General features: G+C 52.2%; 1 protein-coding gene across 2 annotated transcripts; it reads right to left on the bottom strand.

Annotated features, from left to right (window-relative positions):
* Positions 1 to 1909: 1909 nt before the first annotated feature.
* Positions 1910 to 10301, bottom strand: LOC310634129 (HLA class II histocompatibility antigen, DR alpha chain; the record flags this gene model as incomplete). Of its 2 annotated transcripts, XM_083352203.1 has the most annotated exons (5): positions 10150 to 10301; positions 8420 to 8698; positions 5692 to 5973; positions 4527 to 4677; positions 1910 to 3737 (listed from the first exon to the last, which is right to left on the bottom strand). In XM_083352203.1, exons 1-5 carry the CDS (start codon positions 10235 to 10237, stop codon positions 3734 to 3736), a joined length of 804 nt encoding a protein of 267 aa, XP_083208329.1. In that variant the 5' UTR covers positions 10238 to 10301. The 2 variants fall into 2 exon arrangements, with proteins under 2 accessions (XP_083208329.1, XP_083208330.1); XM_083352204.1 differs by lacking the exon at positions 1910 to 3737 and having other exon boundaries at positions 4523 to 4677.
* Between the last annotated feature and the right edge of the window lie 10933 nt (positions 10302 to 21234).

Here is a 21234-nt window from a genome sequence, read left to right as displayed (position 1 = left end):
GTGCATTTTCTTCCCCGTGGAGACACTTCCCGGCGGGATCAAAGGCAAAGGATTGCCTTGGGCGTGGGGGTGGCTGGAATATTCCAGCAGCGGATTTTTTGGGGAAATAAAAATCCCCATGACTTACTGGCTTATTGCCATCTGATAAAGCAGAAGTGGGGTTCAATGTCCCCCAGGTGCTTTGCAACGCCCCGCCCCCTCTCTCCAGCCCCCCCCTTTCCGCTGGACCCACGCCAGGGGGTTTCCTCGCCTGGACGGGACTTTCCATGAACTGGCCAATCACAACTCTGAAATAGGCCTCGTCACTATTTGCCAGGCAGGGAAAGTCTCCTTCTGGTCGGATTCACCTCTTCAGCTGCGCGGCTGCCTTGAAATTTTCGCATCTCTGCCCAAGAGATTCTGTCCCCCCTGCGCAATATTTTATTAAAGTTTAATATAGCATAAAATACGATAAAAATAAAGGTTTAAAAAAGAGTGGGAGGGGGAGGATTAAAAAAAAGAACAGAAAAAGGCGTTTTTTCCAGTACATACTTACATTTGACTTTTGAATTATATTTAGTTATTAATGATTAATCTTTATATGTTACTTATATGTAAGGGTGTAGGTCTATACATATGTTGTACATAGCATGTTTTAAATGTGTGTTATGTATGTGTACACTTTGAGAGTAAGCAACTAAATTTTATTTTTAATGCCTGCCGTTGTGCCCACAGGGGAAAAAATGACAATAAAAGGTTACCTAATCTTATTATTAGTTATTTCTGCAACTTCATAATTATCCAACCTTCAAACTTAAGTCTATTTTTTTTCCTATTTCAAGGCTAAAAAAAGAAGTGGGTTTCCCAGTGGAAACAGGACTGAGTAAAAAAAATCTTCTCTTTGTTTAAAAAAGTTTCCACTTGGGTACCAACCAAATCTATTTTTCCCCATCCATTTTTTATAAATGGGATTAAAATAAAAAAAATAAATAAAAATAAATAAATAACATATTTCTATTTACACTTAATTTTCTGCCCTGTCATCATCCAAGGTTGTTGACTTACAACAGATAACAACAACAACAATAATAATAAGTTGGAAGGGTCCTTGGAGGTCATCTAGTCCAACCCCCTGCTCAGGCAGGAAACCCTATATCATTTCAGACAAATGGCTGTCGAGTCTCTTCTTAAAAGCTTCCAGTGCTGGAGCATTCACCGTTTCTGGAGGCAGGTAGTTCCACTGGTTAATTGTTCATTTAGTAAACATTCAAAGTCACAACTGCACTGAAAAAAGTGACTTATGACCATTTTTCACACTTACGACCATTTCATTTATTTTTATTTTTTTATTTTTATTACATTTATATCCCGCCCTTCTCCGAAGACTCAGGGCGGCTTACAAGCTTAGCATTGCAGCCTTCCCCAATGGTCACGTGATTTATATTCGGATGCTTGACCACTGACTCATATTTACGATGGTCGCAGTGTCCTGGGATCATGTGATCCCCTTTTGTGAACTTCTGACAAAATCAGTGGAGAAGCCAGATTCCCTTAGTGTGACTAATTGAACAACTGCAGTGATTCGCTTAACAAACATGGGACGAGAGGTTGTAAAAATGGGGTAGAATTCACCTAACACATTTCTCACTCGGCAACACAAATTTTGGGCTCAGCTGTGCTCGTAAACCGAGGACTACTGCACAATGGCACGAACCACAACATTCTTTCAAAGTCTTTCCCCAACAATTCCAATTTTTATGTTCCTTTCTCAACATCCGCAGAAGGGATCCTTCCGCCAGTCACGCAATCTACCGCTTTTTTGGTAGATTTCTGGTAGGTTTCTCCAACCCTTCCCCCCACCCACCCCCATCCTACAAACCACAATCGACCCCGCTTCCTTTTTCCAATCGCGCAAAAGGAACAGACAAGGCACGGTTGAGTAATAATCATCTTTATTCGAAAGAAGAAGCAGCGCAAAGCTTGGAAGCGGGTCCGGTTCTGCAGCGGTTGTAAAAAATTAAGGGGGTGGTTTTGCAGGACAAAGGGGTGGGCGGCGTTTTGTGTGGGGTGGGGGTGGGGGGAGCGCAGAAGGAAGGCACTGTTCAAAACAACAACAACAAAAAGCCTGCGGACCGCGTAAGAGAGATTGCTTAAATCACTGTCCAGGGTCCTGACAAAGGAACGGACCCCTGGATTTGGCTACACACACAGTTTTCACATTCTGTTCCAAGGGAGCCAGCAGGCTGCAATTGGACCATTGGGGGTGGGGTGTGGGGTTATGGCCTGGGATGGGAGCTATAAAAGCCAATGCAGGCTGAGGTTGCTTAAGGGAGGTTTCTGAGTTGGGGGGGGGACATCGAAGAGAGATGCTAAGGGATCGCTGTGGACAGAGGGGTCCCAAAGAAAGCCAGAAGCTGATCAGGAAGGGAGGGGAGAAAAATTACTCAAGAGGTAGGGGGATGAGCACCACAGGGGGTGCCCCCTTCAGCTAGCCACCCCTGTTCCTGGGCTTGGAGCAGGTGCCCCCTTAAAAACTGGCCTTTTCCATCATTGGTGGCCAAGGACCCCGGTCCTCTGTTTTTTCTCTCAATAAAGGAAAATATTTGTAGCTCAGGTTGGAAATTAGGGGTCCTTGGTGTTCCTTCAGCTTGGTGCTTGGTAGACGTCTCATGACCCAAGTAGGGAACATCATTAGAAGAGAGGGGAGTTGGAGGAGGAGGAGGAGGAAGAGGAGGAGGAGGAAGAAGAAGAAGGAGGAGGAGGAGGAGGACTGTGGGGTCCTTGATGGAGGAGGAGGAGGAGGAGGAGGAGGACTGTGGGGTCCTTGATGTTCCTTCAGCTTGGTGGTTGGTAGACGTCTCATGACCCAAGTAGGGAACATCATTAGAAAAGAGGGGAGTTGGAGGAGGAGGAAGAGGAAGAGGAAGAGGAAGAGGAAGAGGAAGAGGAGGAGGAGGAGGAAGAGGAGGAGGAAGAGGAAGAGGAAGAGGAAGAGGAAGAGGAGGAGGAGGAGGAAGAGGAAGAGGAAGAGGAAGAGGAAGAGGAAGAGGAAGAGGAAGAGGAAGAAGAAGAAGAAGAAGAAGAAGAAGAAGAAGAAGAAGAAGAAGAAGAAGGACTGTGGGGTCCTTGGTGAAGAAGAAGGAGGAGGAGGAGGAGGACTGTGGGGTCCTTGATGTTCCCTGAGCTTGGTGGTTTCTTGCAGACGTCTCATGACCCAATGAAGTAACATCATCAGCGCTAACAGGAGTGGGATTTGTACAGGGGGAGGGGGAAGGAAGGAGGAGGAGGATGACAACTGTGGAATCCTTAATGTTCCCTGAGCTTGGTGGTTTCTTGCAGACGTCTCATGACCCAACGAGCTAACATAATCAGAGCTCAGAGCTTGGGGGGTTGTTTGCTTGCAGATGTTTCATGACCCAACTCGGTATCCTCATCAGTGCTAGGGCAGATGTTACCTAGTTTTGATCATGAAGACAACCCAGCTCAGGGAGCACCCTTGCCAACCTCTCTCCACTCCAAAACCCCCTCCGATATTTCCCTCCAGTCCCAACGCTTGAGAGAGGAGGCGACCCCAGGATCCCCTGGGAATGTTGCATTTCTCGGATCTCCGACAAGGGAAGTGGGAAAGAACGCTGCCACTCCCTGGTTTACTCTGGAGTCATCACAAGTGTCAGAAAAGGAAAAGTGTGCAGCACAGGTAGAAATGCAGCTCATGGGAGGGGTGGGGGACGCTGATGCCTGCCCCAATCCTGGTTCACCTGGAAGGAAGGAAAGAAAGGGGGAGGGTTGAGAATCCCGGATGGGGGGTCCACTGGAGAGAAAGACCCGATGTATAATGCTGTGCCTGATCGCTTTGGGTCTTCCATGGGGGGGGGGGCTTCCCAGAACCATCCCTTCTTCCGGGATGTATGGAGTCACAGCCCCTCCCCCATTTCAGGAGGAAGCCCCACCTGGCTGAGGGGCTCAGGGGGCAGAAACCAACTCATCATGGCTTCCTCTCATGCAGATGGTCCAATTAAGGTCTACGGGATGGGGGGCAAGAGGGGGAGGATCCAAAAATCAAGACGGAGGCCACAATCCTGCGATCAAAGCAGGCCCCTCCCCTTCAGTTGCCATCTTGATTGTTTTGATCCGTCCCAGAATCCTTGACGGCGGGTGGGTGGGGGGTGGTCACTAGATTGGATCTCTTCAGAGTCACGTTTTTTTTTAAAAAAATTGTGGTTTGTTGAAGAAGCAACAGAACAAAAGAGCCTGGAGAAACACACGCAACTGTTCACACAACACACTCAAAAAAGGAAGCTCTGCTGGAGCTCTCTCGTGCAAAACCTCAGATGGCCACTAGGGGGGCACAACAGAGACTGCCCCTGGCTGCCCCCTAGTGGCTCTCTGGGGTTTTGCAGCCCAGATATCTCCCCTGCTTCCTAGTTTTGCCTAATATCGGGGTCCTGATGTGAATCTTACCCACCCTGGCTGACGCCAACCAGGTGGATTCCCCCCCTCCCTGGCCCTCCCCCCCAACACAGAATTTAGAGGGTCCGGGAACTTACAGATGTCCTCGGCGGTAGCTGGCCTCTCCCATCCTCCTGCTTTTTATCATCAGGAAGGTGCCAACCACAATGCCCACCATGCCGATCGCCAGGCCCACGGCGCACACCACATTCTCGGTCGTCTCCGGGAGGGGCTCTGGAATATTGGCGTCTAAGGGGAGAAGAAAAGGACGAGGTGGGGAGACTGCCACCCGACCACCTCCTGTTTCAGAAGGCACCGCAGGGATTCCCTGGGAGGTACCACAGTGAGGGTCACGCGGGGGGGGGGGAGGAGGCAGCCAGAACAAATCAAATTTCAGCAAGTCACAAATGCCTAGGACTGCAAGAGAATTTGGAGGTCATCTAGTTCAACACACACACACCCTGCCCAGAGCAGGAATCTTCAAACTTTGCCAGGCAAATGGCTTGCCCAGTACTTTCTTGAAACCCTCCAGTGAACGAGCCAAACTGGCGCCCCCAGTGTGGCTTCAAGTGGCAGGTAGTTCCCCTGCTTTTGTTCTGTTCTATCCTCTTCCTTTCCCTTCAATATTTTATTCTGTTCTGTTGTTCTATTATTCTGCATTCTCTTCTATTCTACTCTCCCTCCCCTATCCTATCCTATCCTATCCTATCCTATCCTATCCTATCCTATCCTATCCTATCCTATCCCATTCCCCTCTTCCCTTCCCTTCTATATTCTGTTCTGTTATTCTGTATTCGCTTCTATTCTGCATTCCCTATTCTATTGCATTCCACTCCTCCTACTCTACTCTCCTTCTACTCTACTCTACTCTACTCTACTCCCCACTCCACTCCTCCTACTCTACTCTCCTTCTACTCTACTCTACTCTACTCTACTCTACTCTACTCTACTCTACTCTACTCCCCACTCCACTCCTCCTACTCTACTCTCCTTCTACTCTACTCTACTCCCCACTCCACTCCTCCTACTCTACTCTCCTTCTACTCTACTCTACTCTCCACCCCACCCCACTCCACTCCACTCCACCCCATCCCATTGACAGTTTCAGGAGTGGGGTTTTCCAAGGGGGCACCCTCCTTTTCCCATTGGCTTACATACATGGGACCCTTGACCCAAAAGGCTGCCCTGTGTAAAAAAAAGCCAAGGGGGACTAATTCCCACCCACTGCTGCTACCCACCCCCCTCACCCATTCTTCTGCTTACTCCAAAGCTTGCCCAGAGGCTCCGTGAGGCCCCAATGATCCACCTCACAAATGTAGTCATCGTCCTGGTTTGGGACAAAGGTCAGGTAGGAGAACCGGCGGAAGGCATGGTTCTTCTTGGGGTAGTAATCCATGGTCTGCACCCCTTCGGTCACCAGCTGGCCGTTCTTCAACCAGGTCATGTTCAGCACCGGTGGAGAGAAGTTGTCCGCCATGCAGATCAGTAGGTTGGGTTCCCCTAGCTCCACCTCCATCTCCGGGTAGACCATCACTGTTGGAGGCTCTGCGGGGGGCGGGGGGGGGGGAAGAGGAGAGGGGCTTCAGTTGGGGAGGGGGGCCAACCTTGGCTTCCTCCAACTCTTGGACAAAGAAGGCCGTCCTTGGATGATAGGAAGGTAATGGGAAGGTCCTCGGGAGAAGTCTGAAGGATTTCTGAAGGGGGAGGGGACGGCTCCACACACGTGGTTGGCAAATACGTTCATGCCAACCGCTCATGCCAGTTCTGAAAGGCTCAAGACTTAGTAGTGGGCTGTGGGCCGGGTATCCAGGGTTGGGGACCCCTGCAGTAAGCAGTTAGGAGCAAGAGAGAGAAGGACGGGGGTCTCCCCTCCAGTTTGGATCAAGCGTTCAAGTCAGAGGGTCCCCATGTGGCATCAGGGATAGCAACAAAAGTAATATTTGTATGCTTTATTTAATTTTAATTTTATTTAATTCTTGTTTGTTATGCCACTCTTCTTCCCCACATGGCATCAAGGATAGCAACAAGATTAATATTTGCTTTTATTTTATTTTATTTTATTTATTTTGTTTTATTTTATTTTATTGCTTGCTTGTTATGCAACCCTTCTTCCCCACATAGCATCAGGGATAGCAACAAAAGTAATATTTGTATGCTTTATTTAATTTTAATTTTAATTTATTGTATTTATTGCTTGTTTGTTATGCCACCCTTCTTCCCCACATGGCATCAAGGATAGCAACAAGATTAATATTTGTTTTTTTTATTTTATGTTATTTTATGTTATTTATTGCTTGTTTGTTATGCCACTCTTCTTCCCCACATGGCATCATGGATAGCAACAAAACTAATATTTATTTATTTATTTATTTATGATGCCACACTTCTTCCCTACAAATTGACTCTGTACAGCATACAATTTTCTAGACTCTAGAGAAGGGAGGATGCAAAAGATTCTCACTGAGAAAATGCCTCCCAAGCTTGCTGCAGTTTTGAGTTTTTTTGGAAATATCTTCCTCTCTCCCCCCCCCCCCCCAAGCTCATGAAAAATAAGCTGGGCAGGCTGGGGAAATTCAAGAAATCTAGACTCTAGATCAAGGACATAATCCAGGGTAAAAAAAGGTGGAATGCAAATAGTAATTATAAAAAAGAGAGAAGGGGGGTGGGGAGTGTTACACATAGAGGGCAAAAAGAAGAGGCTGAATCCCTTCCCCCCCCACCCCTTGTCATTTGTGTTCATGGGGAAGCATCTTCCAGGGATCCATCTGGTGTAACCTCCCCCTCCAAGTGTCCTCCGAATTTAGAGGTATCTGTGCTCCCATAAGAGAGGGGGGGAGGGAGGGAGGGAGAAAAGGAGGGAGACAGACGGAGGGAGGGTGGGGGAGAGAAAGAGGGAGGGAGAGAGAGGGAGGGAAGGAAGAAGGGAGGGAGAGAGGGAGGGAGAGGAAGATAGAGGTAGAGAGAGAGGGAGGGAGGAAGAAAGGGGGAGGGAGGGAGAGAGAGAGGGAGGGAGAGAGAGGGAGGGAAGGAAGGAAGAAGGGAGGGAGAGAGGGACACGGAGGGAGAGAAAGATAGAGAGATAGAGGGAGGGAGGAAGAAAGAGGGGCAGGGAGGGAGAAGGAGAGGGGAGAGAGAAGGGGAGGGAGAGGGAGGGAGAGAGAGAGGAAAGGAAGAAGGGAGGGACAGGGAGAGGGAGGGAGAGAAAGAGGTAGAGAGATAGAGGGAGGGAGAGGGAGAGAGAGAGGGGAGAGAGAGGGGAGAGAGAGGGAGGGAGAGAGAGGGAAGGAAGAAGGGAGGGAGAGGGAGGGAGAGAAAGATAGAGGTAGAGAGATAGAGGGAGGGAGGAAGAAAGAGGGGCAGGGAGGGAGAAGGAGAGGGGAGAGAGGGAGGGAGAGAGAGGGAGGGAGAGAGAGAGGGAAAGAAGAAGGGAGAGAGAGAGGGAGAGAGGGAGGGAGGGAGAGGAAGAGAGGGGAGAGAGAGAGGGAGGCAGGAAGAGAAGGGGAGGGAGGGAGGGAGGGAAGGATTGAGGCAGAGAGGGAGAGGGCGGAAGGGAGGTCAAAAGAGTCAAGATGGCAGCTATTCACGCGAAGGAGCTGCACCACCAGGCTCAAGGTTGACTCAGCCTTCCACCCTTCCGAGGTAGGTAAAATGAGGACCCAGATTGTTGGGGGCAATAAGCTGACTTTGTAATAATGCCGCTTGGGGGTTGTGTGAAAGCCCTAATAAGCAGGCATATACATAGAATGAAGGCTACTGCTAATTGTAAGCCGCCCTGAGTCTTCGGAGTAGGGCGGGATATCAATGGAATTAAAATAAAATAAATAAAATAAATAATGCTTCCACAGTTCCATGGCTGTGGCCGCCACCTTGACTTTTCTGACCACCCACCCTCCTCCGGGCACGGATGGCGGGTGGAGTGGGGGTGGGGAAGGAAGGAAGAGAGACACACGCGCCCCCTCCCCACCCGCCCGCCCCTCCCGGCCCCGCTCACGGTTGGCGGCTGGTGTGAAGTTGGATCGCTTCATCAGGATCTGCAGGTTGGACTGCAGGACGGCGATGTTGCCTTGCGCTCCCTCCGCCTGGAAGCTGGTGAAGCGCCCGAACTCCGGCAGCCGCCAGATGGTCTTCCTCTCCTGCAGGTCCACGTGGAAGATCTCGTCGTCGTCAAACTCGAACATGAACTCGGAGCTGCCGCTGGTGTTGCGGAGGGTCTTCTGGACGAAGGCCACCTGGGACAAGATCTCCTCGCCTGGGACCCGGCTGTCCTGGGCTGAAAGCGGGGAGGGAGGAGCCTCGGTGGAGCAGTGGGCTGATGCCTCCTTAAGTAACCCCAGCTGCCTGCAATTAGTGCAGGTTCGAGTCCCACCAGGCTCAAGGTTGACTCAGCCTTCCATCCTTCCCAGGTCGGTCAAATGAGGACCCAGATTGTTGGGGGCAATTAAGCTGACTTTGCAATAATGCCGCTTGGGGTGTGTGAAAGCCCTAATAAGCAGGCATATAGATAGAATGAAGGCTACTGCTAAGCTTGTAAGCCGCCCTGAGTCTTCGGAGAAGGGCGGGATATAAATGGAATTAAAATAAAAAAATAAAAAAATAAAAAAAATCAGTCTGGCCCGGGACTCTCCAGCCTCCCAGTCCGCGGAAAGGGGGAGGCACCCCTTGGCACGCCTCCCTCCACCGCTACAGCAAAGGGGGGGGCGGGGAGGGAGAAGAGGCGGCGCGCTCTCCGTTGCCCCACCCATCTCGGTCGAGGTATGTCTGTGTGTGTGTGTGTGTGTGAGTGTGAGGGGGAGGGGTAGCGGGTGGGGCGGAGCCGGCGCCACCCGGAGGACAGCCATCACAGAAAGGGTCTACGCGGTCTCCTCCTTGAGCAGGGGGTTGGACTAGATGACCTCCAAGGTCCCTTCCCGCTTTTGTTGTTCTAATTGGCGCTCCAGGATAGCTGAGGGGAGAGGATCGACTTGGGGGGGGGCAGAACGGTCTCCCTGGGGGGGGCTTCTTCCCCTGTCTGCGGACAGCAACACCCCGAGTCACCCGCTGGGCGGGTGATGGGGGGACGGGAGGGGGGGAGCGGGCGGTGAAAATGCCAGCTTCAGCTCTCCCAAGGAGGGCGGGGGGGTGTCCTGTCTTCTCTGTGCGCCCCGACTGGGTCCCCGACTGGGTCCTGGTTCTTGCCTGGGGAGGCGGAGGAGCAGGCCGATCTTTTCAGCCCGCAGGCGGTGGCTGCGTCCCCACGAAACAGCCGAACTCGGCCGATTTCCGGCTTCGCGGAACGCCCGGAACGCGCTGGCCCAGGGCTGGCTTCGCTCTCCCCTCACCCTCCCACCCCCCAAGTGCCGCGGCCAGCTGGTAGCTGCCACCCTGGCACAGGAAGACGCGGAAAGCCCCCTTTCTGAGAATAGCCGGTCGTGTGAATGCACCCCGTGTACCTTCCCACGGATCGGGTCAGCAGATCCGCCCCGTCCCCAACTTTGCCAACTCGGACAACGATCCTCTCCCCACAGCTATCGTGGAGCGCCAATTAGAACAACAAAAGCGGAAAGGGACCTTGGAGGTCATCTAGTCCAACCCCCTGCTCAAGGAGGAGACCGCGTAGACCGCGTAGACCCTTTTCTCTCTAGAGGGGCGGCCTCAGATTCTTTTCCCTTCCCCCCCCCTTGGGTGAACTTCTCTTCCCCCTCCCGCCGCTCTCCGAGGGACCCCCCAGAGAGGCGCCCCTACCTCTCCCGAGCTCAGCCAGGGCCAGGAGCAGCAGCAGCCGCCGCGCCAGCCCCTCTGGGATCCCCGCGCCGTTGCCTTTGCCAGCCATGGCGACTCGGTCGCAGCAGCGAGACGGCGAGAGGGAAAGTGGAAGCGGCGCGCCTCTCAAGGGCAATTTAGCTCAGCCGTCGGCTGGCGAGCGCGGCCCCGCCCGCGGAGCGACCAATTGGAAAATCGAGCGCCTCTGACGCCGCTGTCGCCAGGTAAAGATCTCCTCGCAGGTGGACGGTCCCGTAGATAAGAGCGCGGCCGGGCGCTGCAACCCCCCCCGGCCAGCCTCCCTGCAGCCCCCCCCGACTTCTAGCCCGGGGTCTCCGGTTCCGGGGGGGGGGGGGGCTGCTGCAGCCAGTCGCTACAGACCTGGAGCAGCCTCCCTGCCTTCCCACCCCCACCCCTTGCCTGGAGTCTCCGGTTCTGGGAGTTGCTGCTGGATATCCCCCTCCCCACAAGATGGGCGGAGGTGGGTTTGGTCTCCACCTCAGGGACCACCTGCTGCCGGTGTCAACTTCCCTCTGCCCTGTGCGTTCCCACAGAGAGGGCCTCCTCAGGGTGCCTCCGGTCAGAGAATGTCGACTGGTGGCCCCCAGGGGGAGGGCCTTCTCTGTGGGTGCTCCGGCTTTATGGAACCAACTGCCGGTTGAGCTCCGGATGGCACCGGACCTTCGCTCCTTCCGGCGCAGTCTGAAGACCCATTTATTTGAACAAGCTGGTCTGGCCTGATGGGGGACGTTAGGGTTTTTAATGGGTTTCTTATATTGTAATTGTTTTTTACCTGGGCACTTGTTTAATTCCCTTTTAATTTTTGTATTTGCTATTTATATATGCCCTGTTCACCGCCCTGAGTCCTTCGGGGAGAAGGGCGGTATACAAATTTAATAAATAATAATAAATAATAATTCCAAACGGGGCAGAAGGGACGGTTGGTGGGGCCCAGCTGGAGTCTCTGATTCACCCAATCAATCAGAATAAAGTTGGGAGGGACCTTCGAGGTCTTCTAGTCCAACCCCCTGCTCGAGTCGTTCCACACAGGTGGCTGTCCAGTCGCTTCTTAAAAGCCTTTCAGTGATGGAGCCCCCATGACTTCTGGTGGCAACCCGTTCCACTGGGTAATCGCTCTCACCGTCAGGAAGTTTCTCCTTAGTTCCAGGATCCATTCAGATGCCTTCAGATCCTCCCCGTGCTCGGCTAGGGGTTCATCAGCTGGCCCCGCAAGGATGGGGTGGCGAGTTCTAATTCTGACTTGGGCATGAAAATTGGCTGGGTGAGCTAGTCTCTCTCTCTCTCTCTCTGCCCACCCCACCCCACCCCACAGGGGTGTTGTTGTGGGGTAAAGGAGTTGGCCGAAGGATTAAGTTATGTTCGCTGCCTTGCATTATATGTAAAAGTCACTTGAACCAGGCAGGAAATACATTTGATAAACAAATATAAAAAGACCGGGGTGGGGGGAGGGGTGGATAAAAAAAATGTAGTAATGCTATGGTAATTAATTATTTCCTCAAAGAAGCTGAAGAAAAAGTGGACCACTCGGTGAGTCCCTGCAAGAAGATCACAGGGACTGACAATATAGCCAGCGGTATGACAAAGTCACCACAATGGAAGAATCTGCAAATAAATAAATAAATAAATAAATCACCTTTTGCCTGCAAGGCAGAGCTTTTCTGAGAGCAGAAAATAGACAAAGCAACACAAAATGAGGAAGCTGAAGTGCTCTGGGACTTTAGAGTTCGAACAGACAGGCGCCTGCCACACAACAGCCCAGAACTGACAACTGTCGATAAGAAGGACAAAAAAAAAAGTCTGGATCGTGGACGTGGCACCACCTGGAGACAGCAGAAGAGGAGAAAAAGAACTGGAGCAACTCACAAAATGCAGATCTGCAAATAGAAATTAAAAAAGCGGTATAAAAAAGCAACTCAATCCTACATTTCCATCGCTCAGCAAGATGATTATTAAACGAGTTGCACCCCTTTTTATGACCTTTTTTTGGCCACCATTCTTTTTTTTTATTGAAAAGTTTTACAGTACATTTTTGAATACAAAACCCCTCCCATCCCCCTCCCCTCTCCCCAAACCTCCCCAACTCTCCCCTCCCCCCCTCCCCGACTTCCCAGAACTAAATACATGGTATAAAAATACAAACAAACATAATCTAAAATATGCAAACAACAATAAAATATTAAATTCTCTCGCACTTTAACTCTTAATAAAATAACTACAAGCTAGTTATACATCATATAAATCCACTACTTATTCAAATGCTAAGTGAAACTTTTTAGTCCCATATTTATTCTGGATATAATCAATCCATCTTCTCCACTCCACAATATATCTCTGTTGCGAGAGATATATTCTTCTTAAACGAATCGCTACGGTTGTTAAATGGGTCATGCTTTCCCCCCCCCCCTAACTTTCCTTGACAGAAGCCGGCTAGGAAGGCTACACAAATGGTGATCGCGGGATCCCAGGAGGCTGCAACTGTCGTAAGTACATGCCAGTTGCCAAGCGTCTGAATTTTGATCACATGACCATGGGGATGCAGCAAGGGTCATAAGTGTGGAAAAAACGGTCATAAGAGTCACTTTTTCAGTGCTGTTGTAACTTGGGACGGTTGCTAACTGAAAGGTGGTAAGTTGAGGACTTCCTGTAGTACCAATAGAGATGGGAGAGGGTTTGGCCTTGAGTGCAATCCCAAAACATCTGGAGCACCCCTTGAATAGACCGTGGGCGTTGACGAAATCCCCCTCGGTCAATTGCGAAAGGCAGCTTTGCTTGGAACTGCTGAAATCCCGCAAGGAGAGCTTTCACGCCCTCAAACGTCCGCATCTGCCTCTCCCGGGTCCTGGGGAAGGGGACTCGATGGGTGGACAAAAAGGCCAAATGCAGCCGGAACATCTGGCTGTGGGACCCCCCCCCCCCAAAGCCAGCCCCTCCCGGCGCCTCCGATCTTGCCGCCGGCCCCTCTTTCAGCCGAGAGAACGATCTCCTGCAAAGGGCCGAGCCGGGGGCTCCTCTGCCTGGAGACGGATGACGCTTCCAAAGCTCGCTTTTTCATTGGATGGGGCGGAAGTTCGACTTTCTGGAAGTCAGAAAGAGAGTTTCGCACCGCTGCCGCTTCCCCCTTCGCTCTTCCCCCTCCCCCGTCCTCGCTCCCCTCTCCCTCCCCCTCCCTCTCTCCGCGCTCCCTCCCCATTCCCCTTCCTCCCTCCCCCTCGCTCCCTCCACACTCGGCCCTCGCTCTTCCCCACCCCTCCCTCTTTTCCCTCCCCCTCCACCCTCTCCTCTCAATCTCCCTCACTCGCCCCTCGTTCTTCCCTCTCTCTCCGCCCCACTCTCCCTATTCTTCCTCCCTCCTCCCTCCCTCCCCCTCGCTCTTCTCCCTCCCCCTCCTCGCTCCCCCCTCAGTCTCCCTCTCTCCCCCCTCAATCTCCCCTTGCTGCTTCTCTCCACCCACCCCGTATTCTTACTCCCTCACTCCCCCTCACTGCCTTCCCACTTCCCCGTCGCTCTTCTCTCTCCCCCCTCCTCGCTCCCCCCTCAATCTCCCTTACTCTCCCCTCACTCCCTCACTCCCCCTTCGATCTCCCCCCAATTCTCCCTCACTCCTCCCTCGCTCCCCCGTCCCTCCCCACTCCCCCTCGCTGTTCCCGCTCACTTTTTCCCCTCCCCCCTCTCCTTGCTCCCCCTTGCTCTCCCTTGCTTTCCCCTCGGTCCCCCTCATTATTCCTCACCTCCCTTCTCCCCTCCCCCTCGCTCTCTCCCTCCCCACTCTCTCATCGCCTCCAGTTTTCCTTCCTGCTCCGCGTGGGTGCCATTTCCTCCCTCCTGACACACGGCTGGGGGTCGGGCTTCCTCATGCATCTGAGACCCACAAGAAAAGGGGGATCGGCCCCAAGGGAAGAGGCCAAGGGGGTTGAGGACCCCCCAATTACGTCCCTTGCGATCTGAGCCTTTGCAGCTAGAGGTGGAGGCAAGGGGGAAGGGAGATGAGACCCCCCCCCATTGCCCTCTTTAGGGTTTCTGCTCCACTCCAACCTTGCCCCTCCTCTCTGGACAAGGGGAATTGGGTCCCCACCAGGGCTTCCAAACAGCAGGAAGTGAGGAAGGGGGGAGGGGGGAGTTTCAGATAGGCCAGGCAAGGCTAAAAGAGGAATGAGAAGTGAATTTTTTGAGGGAGGCAAGTTCGAGAAGGGCTCGTGGCTGAAGCTTCATCCTCATTGCCTGGAGGTGTACAGTAGCCCAGATGCTTCCTGGTGGTCTCCCATCCTCAGACTAACCAGGCTGATCCCTCAGCTTGGCGAGGCCATCTGAGGCTGGACAAGGTGCTGTCAGCTCTAGAGGGCTGATCTTAAAATATTAGTTAATTCTTGGTGTTGCCAGATCAGCCCAATGCTCAGAGCTCCGCCCCTTTCCCAACTGCAGCAGGCAGACATCCCACAGGGTGTGTATCCTGAGATGGCCTGAATCCTTTCAGGGGATTGGGGGTGGGTGCTGGAGGGGTCAAAGTCCCCCCCTGGCCCATCACCAGCCTCGGCGGGCCAGAGCCGGGCCCTTCCCCCCCCCCCCCCCCGCCGCAGCTGCAGGAGGCAGCAGAGTCCGAATATGCTCCACAGTTGTGTATCTGGACACAGCCAGTCACACAAACTCGGGCCCAGAACCAGGCAGCCTTGGGAGGAACGGGGGGGGGGCTCCATCGCTGACCAAAGCAGAACTAACTAGACTCTTCTCATGTTTCCCTAGCACGATTTTGATTTTCTCCGAGTTCTTCCACACACACACACACACAGATACACAGAGCAACTTTGTTTCTACAACCCCCAACAGCTGCAGAGGCACTTGAGTTTCGCTTCCCCACGCGCCCAGCCTGAAGCGTTGGGCTCCTCCGAAGCGGAACCGAGAAAGTGGCCATGATCCAGCGGGCAACTAGCCTGGATTCTTCCCCCGGGCAGCTCCGGGACTGTCCTGCTCTGCCCCGTTGCTGAGTCTCCGGGTGGGGCGGCCCCCTCGGTCCTCTGTTCCCCCCCCCGGAGGCTGAGGGGTCCCTTCCCGACTCCCGGGGAGATCCTGGACAGCTCAGGAAACAAACTGATGGAAGTTTGGACAAATGTCCAGAGGCTCCGATTCTCCTCATTCACACATTACGTGCAGACTCGGCTCTAGCGGGGGGGGGAAGGGGGAGGGCTGTGATGCCGGGAAAGAGGGAAGGAAAGAGAGGAAAAGGATGAGAAGCAGGGAGGGGGAGGGGCTCGGTTGCAGTGGGGGAGGGGGATGATGACGGAGGACCTGGAGGAGCGGGGGTGGGGTCAGGTCTCCCCAGAGAAAGCCTATCCATTGGCTGGTTTAACGTTGACACCAACTTGATGGCACTAACCATCATTAGCCCATCGGGGAATGGTGATGACTTAACAACAGTTCATTTAATGGCTGTTCAAAGTTACAGTGGCACTGAAAAATCTGACTCTTCACCTAATATTTCTTCTTTTTAAAAATTTTTATTGTTTTTAATGTGTTTTTTTTAATAATTTCATGCATTCATGTGTTTAGGTTTGTGTATGAAACCCAGTCACTTGTGAGATGGGTGGTTATATAAATTTGATAGCTAGATGATATAGTGAGTGAATGAGTGAATGAGAGAGAGAGAGAGAAGAGAAGAGAAGAGAAGAGAAGAGAAAAGAAGAGAAGGGGTAGTGGACAGATAGATAGAAATGACAGAAGAGAGAGACAAAGAAGAGAGATGAAGATAGAGATAGGGAGAGAGAGATGATAGAGAGATATGATAGAGAGATAAAGAAGATAGAAATAGGGAGAGAGATGATAGATAGATAGACAGACAGACAGACAGATAGAGATATAAAATAGATGTAATAGAGAAATGATAGAGAAGAGAGAAATTATACAGATAAGGGAGAGAGAGAGGGAGGGAGGAAAAGCAAGAAAGAAGGAAGAAGAGAGAGAACTGTTAGATATAGATGGAGAGAGAGAGGGAGAGGGAGAGGGAGAGGGAGAGGGAGAGAGAGAGAGAGAGAGAGAGAGAGAGAGAGAGAGAGAGAGAGAGATGATAGAGATAAGACAGAGAGAGGGAGAGAGTGTCAACTGTCCAGGTGGCGAATTCAACATTGAAGAAACTCTAGGGTCTTGAGGTGCCATAAGAGATAACCTTTATTGAATACACATCCCGGCACTGAAAAAGTAAAATCAGCTCTAGTTTTCTTGTTAGTTAGTTTTCTGGTTAGTTAATCATAGCCTTTCATAACCCCTGCCCACCCTTTGTTCATATTGCCCAATCACATTCCTTCTGTTTGTTATGGGAACGGTCCACTTCTCTGCTAGACATCTGATTCGGATGACCTTGGGTCTCATGGTCGGAATCCTGAAAGTCCCATGTCTTTCCCAGACTCCCCCTCTCCCTCATTTCTATGGCGTTGAGCAGTGACAGAGGATAGCGAGCATCTTAGCGATTCAATCTTGACAGGGAGGGAGAAAAAGAGGGAGGGAAGGAGAGAGAGAGGGGGGGAGGGAAGGAGAGAGAGAGAGAGAGAGAGAGAAAAAGAGAGAGAGAGAGAGAGAGAGAGAGAGAGAGAGAGAGAGAGAGAGAGAGAGAGAGAGAGAGAGAGAGTCCCTCTAAGGTCCCTGCCCCGCTCCCAGCCAGCAACCGTTCTTGATATGTGTGAGTGACAAGCTTGAGGAGAGAGAGAGAGAGATAGAAAGAGAGAGAGAGAGAGATCTCCTGGGATTTCCAGACTGTTTGCCCGGACTGATCTTGCATACTTGCTGAGATCAGCCCTGGCGAGGGAGGGATTTTCACCTGCTCACAGGGAGCGTTTCCTTCTCTAGATAATCCCAAAAGCTCTCTTCCAAAGTAACAAGACTCAAAAGAAAGCTGCTTCTCGTTTCCCCTTCAAATAAAGGGTGGATTTCATCTTCCTTGAGGCACACCGATCAAAACGAGTGAAATAATCAGATCAGTTAATTCCCATTTTAATAAGCATATTTTCAAACCAAAACAAAGAATGGCGAGCACATTGGATTTTTTTTAAAAAAAAAAACAACAACGTAAAACAGAGTTAGGGAGGTCTTATAGTAATTAACAGAAGGAGAAAGGTTTTCCTAGGCAGTAAAAAGAGCGAAAGAAAGTGAGCAAATGGATTAGTCTCTAAGTAAAGATTTGGCCCGAAGGCTTTGAATTAAAGTGGTTAGGAGTCCCTCGGCGTTTCTCCATATCTGATTTCAGAGAAATGGGGGTGGGTGGGTTTGGAGTGACAGGCAGTCGTGGAGAGCTGGGGTCAGATGGTCTCCACCCCTCCCTCACCAGAAACGGAGGCCTTCAAAAGAAGCTGGGGGGGGGTCTCAGCAGGCGAAGCTCCAGGTTGCCGTTCTCCTCCTCCCCCCCAATCTAAAAGCTTCAGCCTCCATTTTTCAGGGGTTGCAAAAAAGGCAGAAATTCATCAGCTACTGGAAAAAAACAACCAACTTCCTTTCGCATCAGGAAGCAGGAAGGAGGGCAGGATTAATTCATGAGGGCTGTAGAGAAAAAGAGATGGGGAGAAAATGAGAATACAAAGCGACACCTTCAGTGTAAAGCTTAAAGAACTTCTTATTCCTCTCTTTCAGCTGCCCCACCCCAGGAAGACCTACACTGCAGGGCGGGTGGTTGATAGGCAGGGGCAGAATGAGTGACAATTTCCCCCACCTTTTCAGGGAGGAAAAAGATGCAAAGGACCAGCAACTCTGCTGGTGGAATTATCCCCAACTGACTTCAATGGGGGGGTTAATCAAAAGAGGAGGCTTCCCCCCACCCCCAACATTTCATATTATTTATTTATTTATTTTATTATTGGGACTTATATGCCGCCCTACCTCCTGAAGGACTCAGGGCGGCTAACAACAATAACATACAATAAATACAGAAGTTAAGATAAAATTAAAATTAAAGGCCTCTGTACAATAAATTAAAATTAAAATTAAAGTAAATTAAAAATTAGAGTTAAAAAATTAAAAACATAATTAAAATCCCTGTCAGTCCAGGTCACCCAGGTGGAAAAGGAGTGTTTTGAGGCCGCGGCGAAAGGACTGGAGATCTTGGGCCATCCGAAGCTCAGGGGGGAGCTGGTTCCATAGGGCTGGCGCTCCCACAGAGAAGGCCCTCCCCCTGGGGGTCGCCAGCCGACATTGCCTAGCCGAGGGTACCCTGAGGAGGCCTTCTCTGTGTGAGCGCACTGGGCGATGGGAATTCGTTCCTGGCATATTAACATATTAACAAAGAAGATGGGGCCAGGATGGGGCGTGGCAGCAAAGCCGAGTATCACTTGGCCAAAAAATGTGTGAAAAGTCACAAAGAGACTTCCCTTCCCTTTTGCAATTTCCCCAAAACTTGGAAACATCCTGGGCCAGATTTTAGTGTTTGTGTGTGTGTTTGTTTTTGATGGCACCGTTTTCAGGTCTCTGGAAGGAAAAGCTGCCCAAATTTTCAAAAATTTGTTGTATCCACAGCAAGGTGGTTTTGTTCAGCCACATTTTGTTTTAAAAAAGGAACAATTAACGAATGTTAAAGAAACATCTGTAACTTGAGGAGAAACTCACCTGCAGGAGGCTGGATGGGAATTGCTGGAAGGAGAAAAAGAGCCAATCAGAACCCTTCATGGGCTGGAGGACTCAGGAGGTTCCCTTCCCCATCTATAACCCATAATAGGTTGTAGGATGCTCACTTATACAGCAGACCCTCCAAGAACAGAATTTCCCAAGCAAATTTCCAAGGGGGGCTCCTTGCCTTCTGCTAAGCTTGCTGAGAGCCCCCCCTGGATGGTCCCCTCCCCACAACCTCTCATCCAGCCCCCAGACTCACCTTTCTTGCTCTTCAGGTAGAGGGAGAGCCCTGTGGCAAAGAAGATCACCCCGATCAGGGCCCCCATAATCCCCGTCCAGAGTTTGCTCCTGGCCGAGTTGGAGGATCGGGGCTCTGGGGAAGGAGAAGGAGCCTCCCCTGAGCAGGAGGATCAGGGCCAGCTTCCCCCCCCCAGGAGGGTCCATCCCAGCTCCCCCCACAGGGAGGGTCTCTCCCCCCCTTTCAGGGCAGGAGGGGGTCCCCAGAGCAGGAGGGGAGGCAGAAGCTCCACTGGTGGAGCAGATCTACTCTCTGTAGGGAGCGTTGGATCTAAAGGGGGAGGATTTGGGGGGGCCTGAAACTTTCTGGGGTGGATGGAGGGTAATATCCATGCCCCCCCCTCTCTTCCTTGAGGGGGCGGGGAATATGGGGATGGGGGCAGAATGAGTGACACTCCTGAGGGGTCCCAGCCCTTCAACTGCCCACCTTTCCTGGTGCCCCCAAGTTACCTTTTACCCCCTTATCTTCAGCCCAACTCCCTGCCTTAGGATGATTTTCGAGGTTCATACTTGTTTCCTATCCCCCTCCCCAAAAAGGCCCCCTTCAGCCCCCCCCGAGCATCTCAAGGGGAGGGTCTCCAGCCTCACGTACAATAGAGATTGTTTTGGGGAGCCCTAGGGGAGCAATTCGGAGCCCCCCAAATCCTCCTCTCTCACTTCCCCCCTCCCTCCAGGTCCCGAGAGAGCAATGTGGGATTATGGGGTGGGGGTTTATTGGCCTCCTCCCCAAATTCAGAGCCTCCCCCAGGTGGGACCGAAGCTCAACTCTGGCCTGACTTTGAAAGCCTCAAATTTGAGATTTGGGAAGAAAAACTGAAGACTTTGAAGAAGCAAAAAATACTTTTGCCAAAGTGCAGCTTTTTCCTTGTGTGGATTCAGGTCTGAAAATGCCTCAGTTTCCCGCTTTCGCTTTCCCTCCCTCTTTCGATGCAGCCGACTCCGACCCAGCCATTTTGAGGAGGCGAGAGAGGGGCCCGGCGGCGACTCCCCACCTCGGCTACAATCGGGAAAGAGGGGGTCCCTCTCCGCCCTTCTGAGGGGGGGAGGAAGTGGGGAGGGGAGGAGGAGGAGACCACGCAGAGATCTAGGCTGTTGTCGGCTCCCGTCACTCTTACCGTCTGAAGAGGTAGCAGCTTCCTTCTCCCCTCCCACGAGTATTGGGGGTGCTTCCCAGCCCCTTCCCTCCCCCGAAACCTCCTTCACCCCCGCCCAGCCCCCTCCTTACCGGGGGTCTCCTTCCCCCCGTCGCTCCCGGGGATCCGGGCCAGCGCCCCCACCAGCATCAGCAGCATTAGGGGGACCCCAGAGGAGTCCATGGCTGCCGCCCCACAAGCGCCCCCAAAGAGACCAGACAGAGACGCGGAGGCACCCAGTCCCAGAGGCGGAATCGGTGTGTCTGAATTGCGGGGGGAGGAGGCGTTTTCCTCGGAGTTTGGAATTGAGAGGGCGTAAAAGAGCCACAAGGACCAATCGGAATTCTTGGTTTTGTAGCGTCATCAATCTCCGGGCAGAGTCTCTCTTGACTTCGCCCGGTAGAGGAGATAGTTTGGAGCGGAGACAGGCGGAGAAAGTGGGAGGGGGATCCATTCAGTCCTGGGGGGAGGGGCTGCAGCGTCGGGATGGGGGGGGTGGTGTTTCATGCCAGCTCCGGAGAGGAGCGTGGATTTCCTTTTGCTGCCCACCCCCGGCATGATTCTCACCCAGTCTTCCTTTCTCTGTGCGCCTGGAAGGGTGGACTAGATGCCCTTTGAGTTGCAGGGGTGCCCAGAGGGAATCCCGGCCGGGGTTGGCGAAACTCCAGAAGGCCAAAGAGGAGCCAGAGCTTTGGGGCTCCTCAAGACGCAGTTTGGGGGAGGGAGCCCCCAGAAGCGTCTGGAGCTGGTGACTGCGGACACACAAATACGCACACAACTCTCTCTCTCTCTCTCTCTCTCTCTCTCTCTCTCTCTCTCTCTCTCTCTCTCACACACACACACACACACACACACACACACAGGTCCTAACCCCTCAGGCAACCAATTCCCATGCTTCCTGGCCCATGGGGTGAAACCTCCAGGGAAGCCTCTGACCTTTGACCCCCTTCATTCCTGGCAAAGGGGCTGCGCGCGGGGGGGGGAGGTCTCACCCCCATCACTGTGGGGTTCTCTGACCCGCTGCAAACGGCAGGTC

Source organism: Vipera ursinii (genome assembly GCF_947247035.1).
Source record: "Vipera ursinii genome assembly, chromosome: 2".
Taxonomy (NCBI): Eukaryota; Metazoa; Chordata; class Lepidosauria; order Squamata; family Viperidae; genus Vipera; species Vipera ursinii.
The sequence above is the reverse complement of the archived record's forward strand: the minus strand, read 5'-3'. Positions and strand labels throughout refer to the sequence as shown.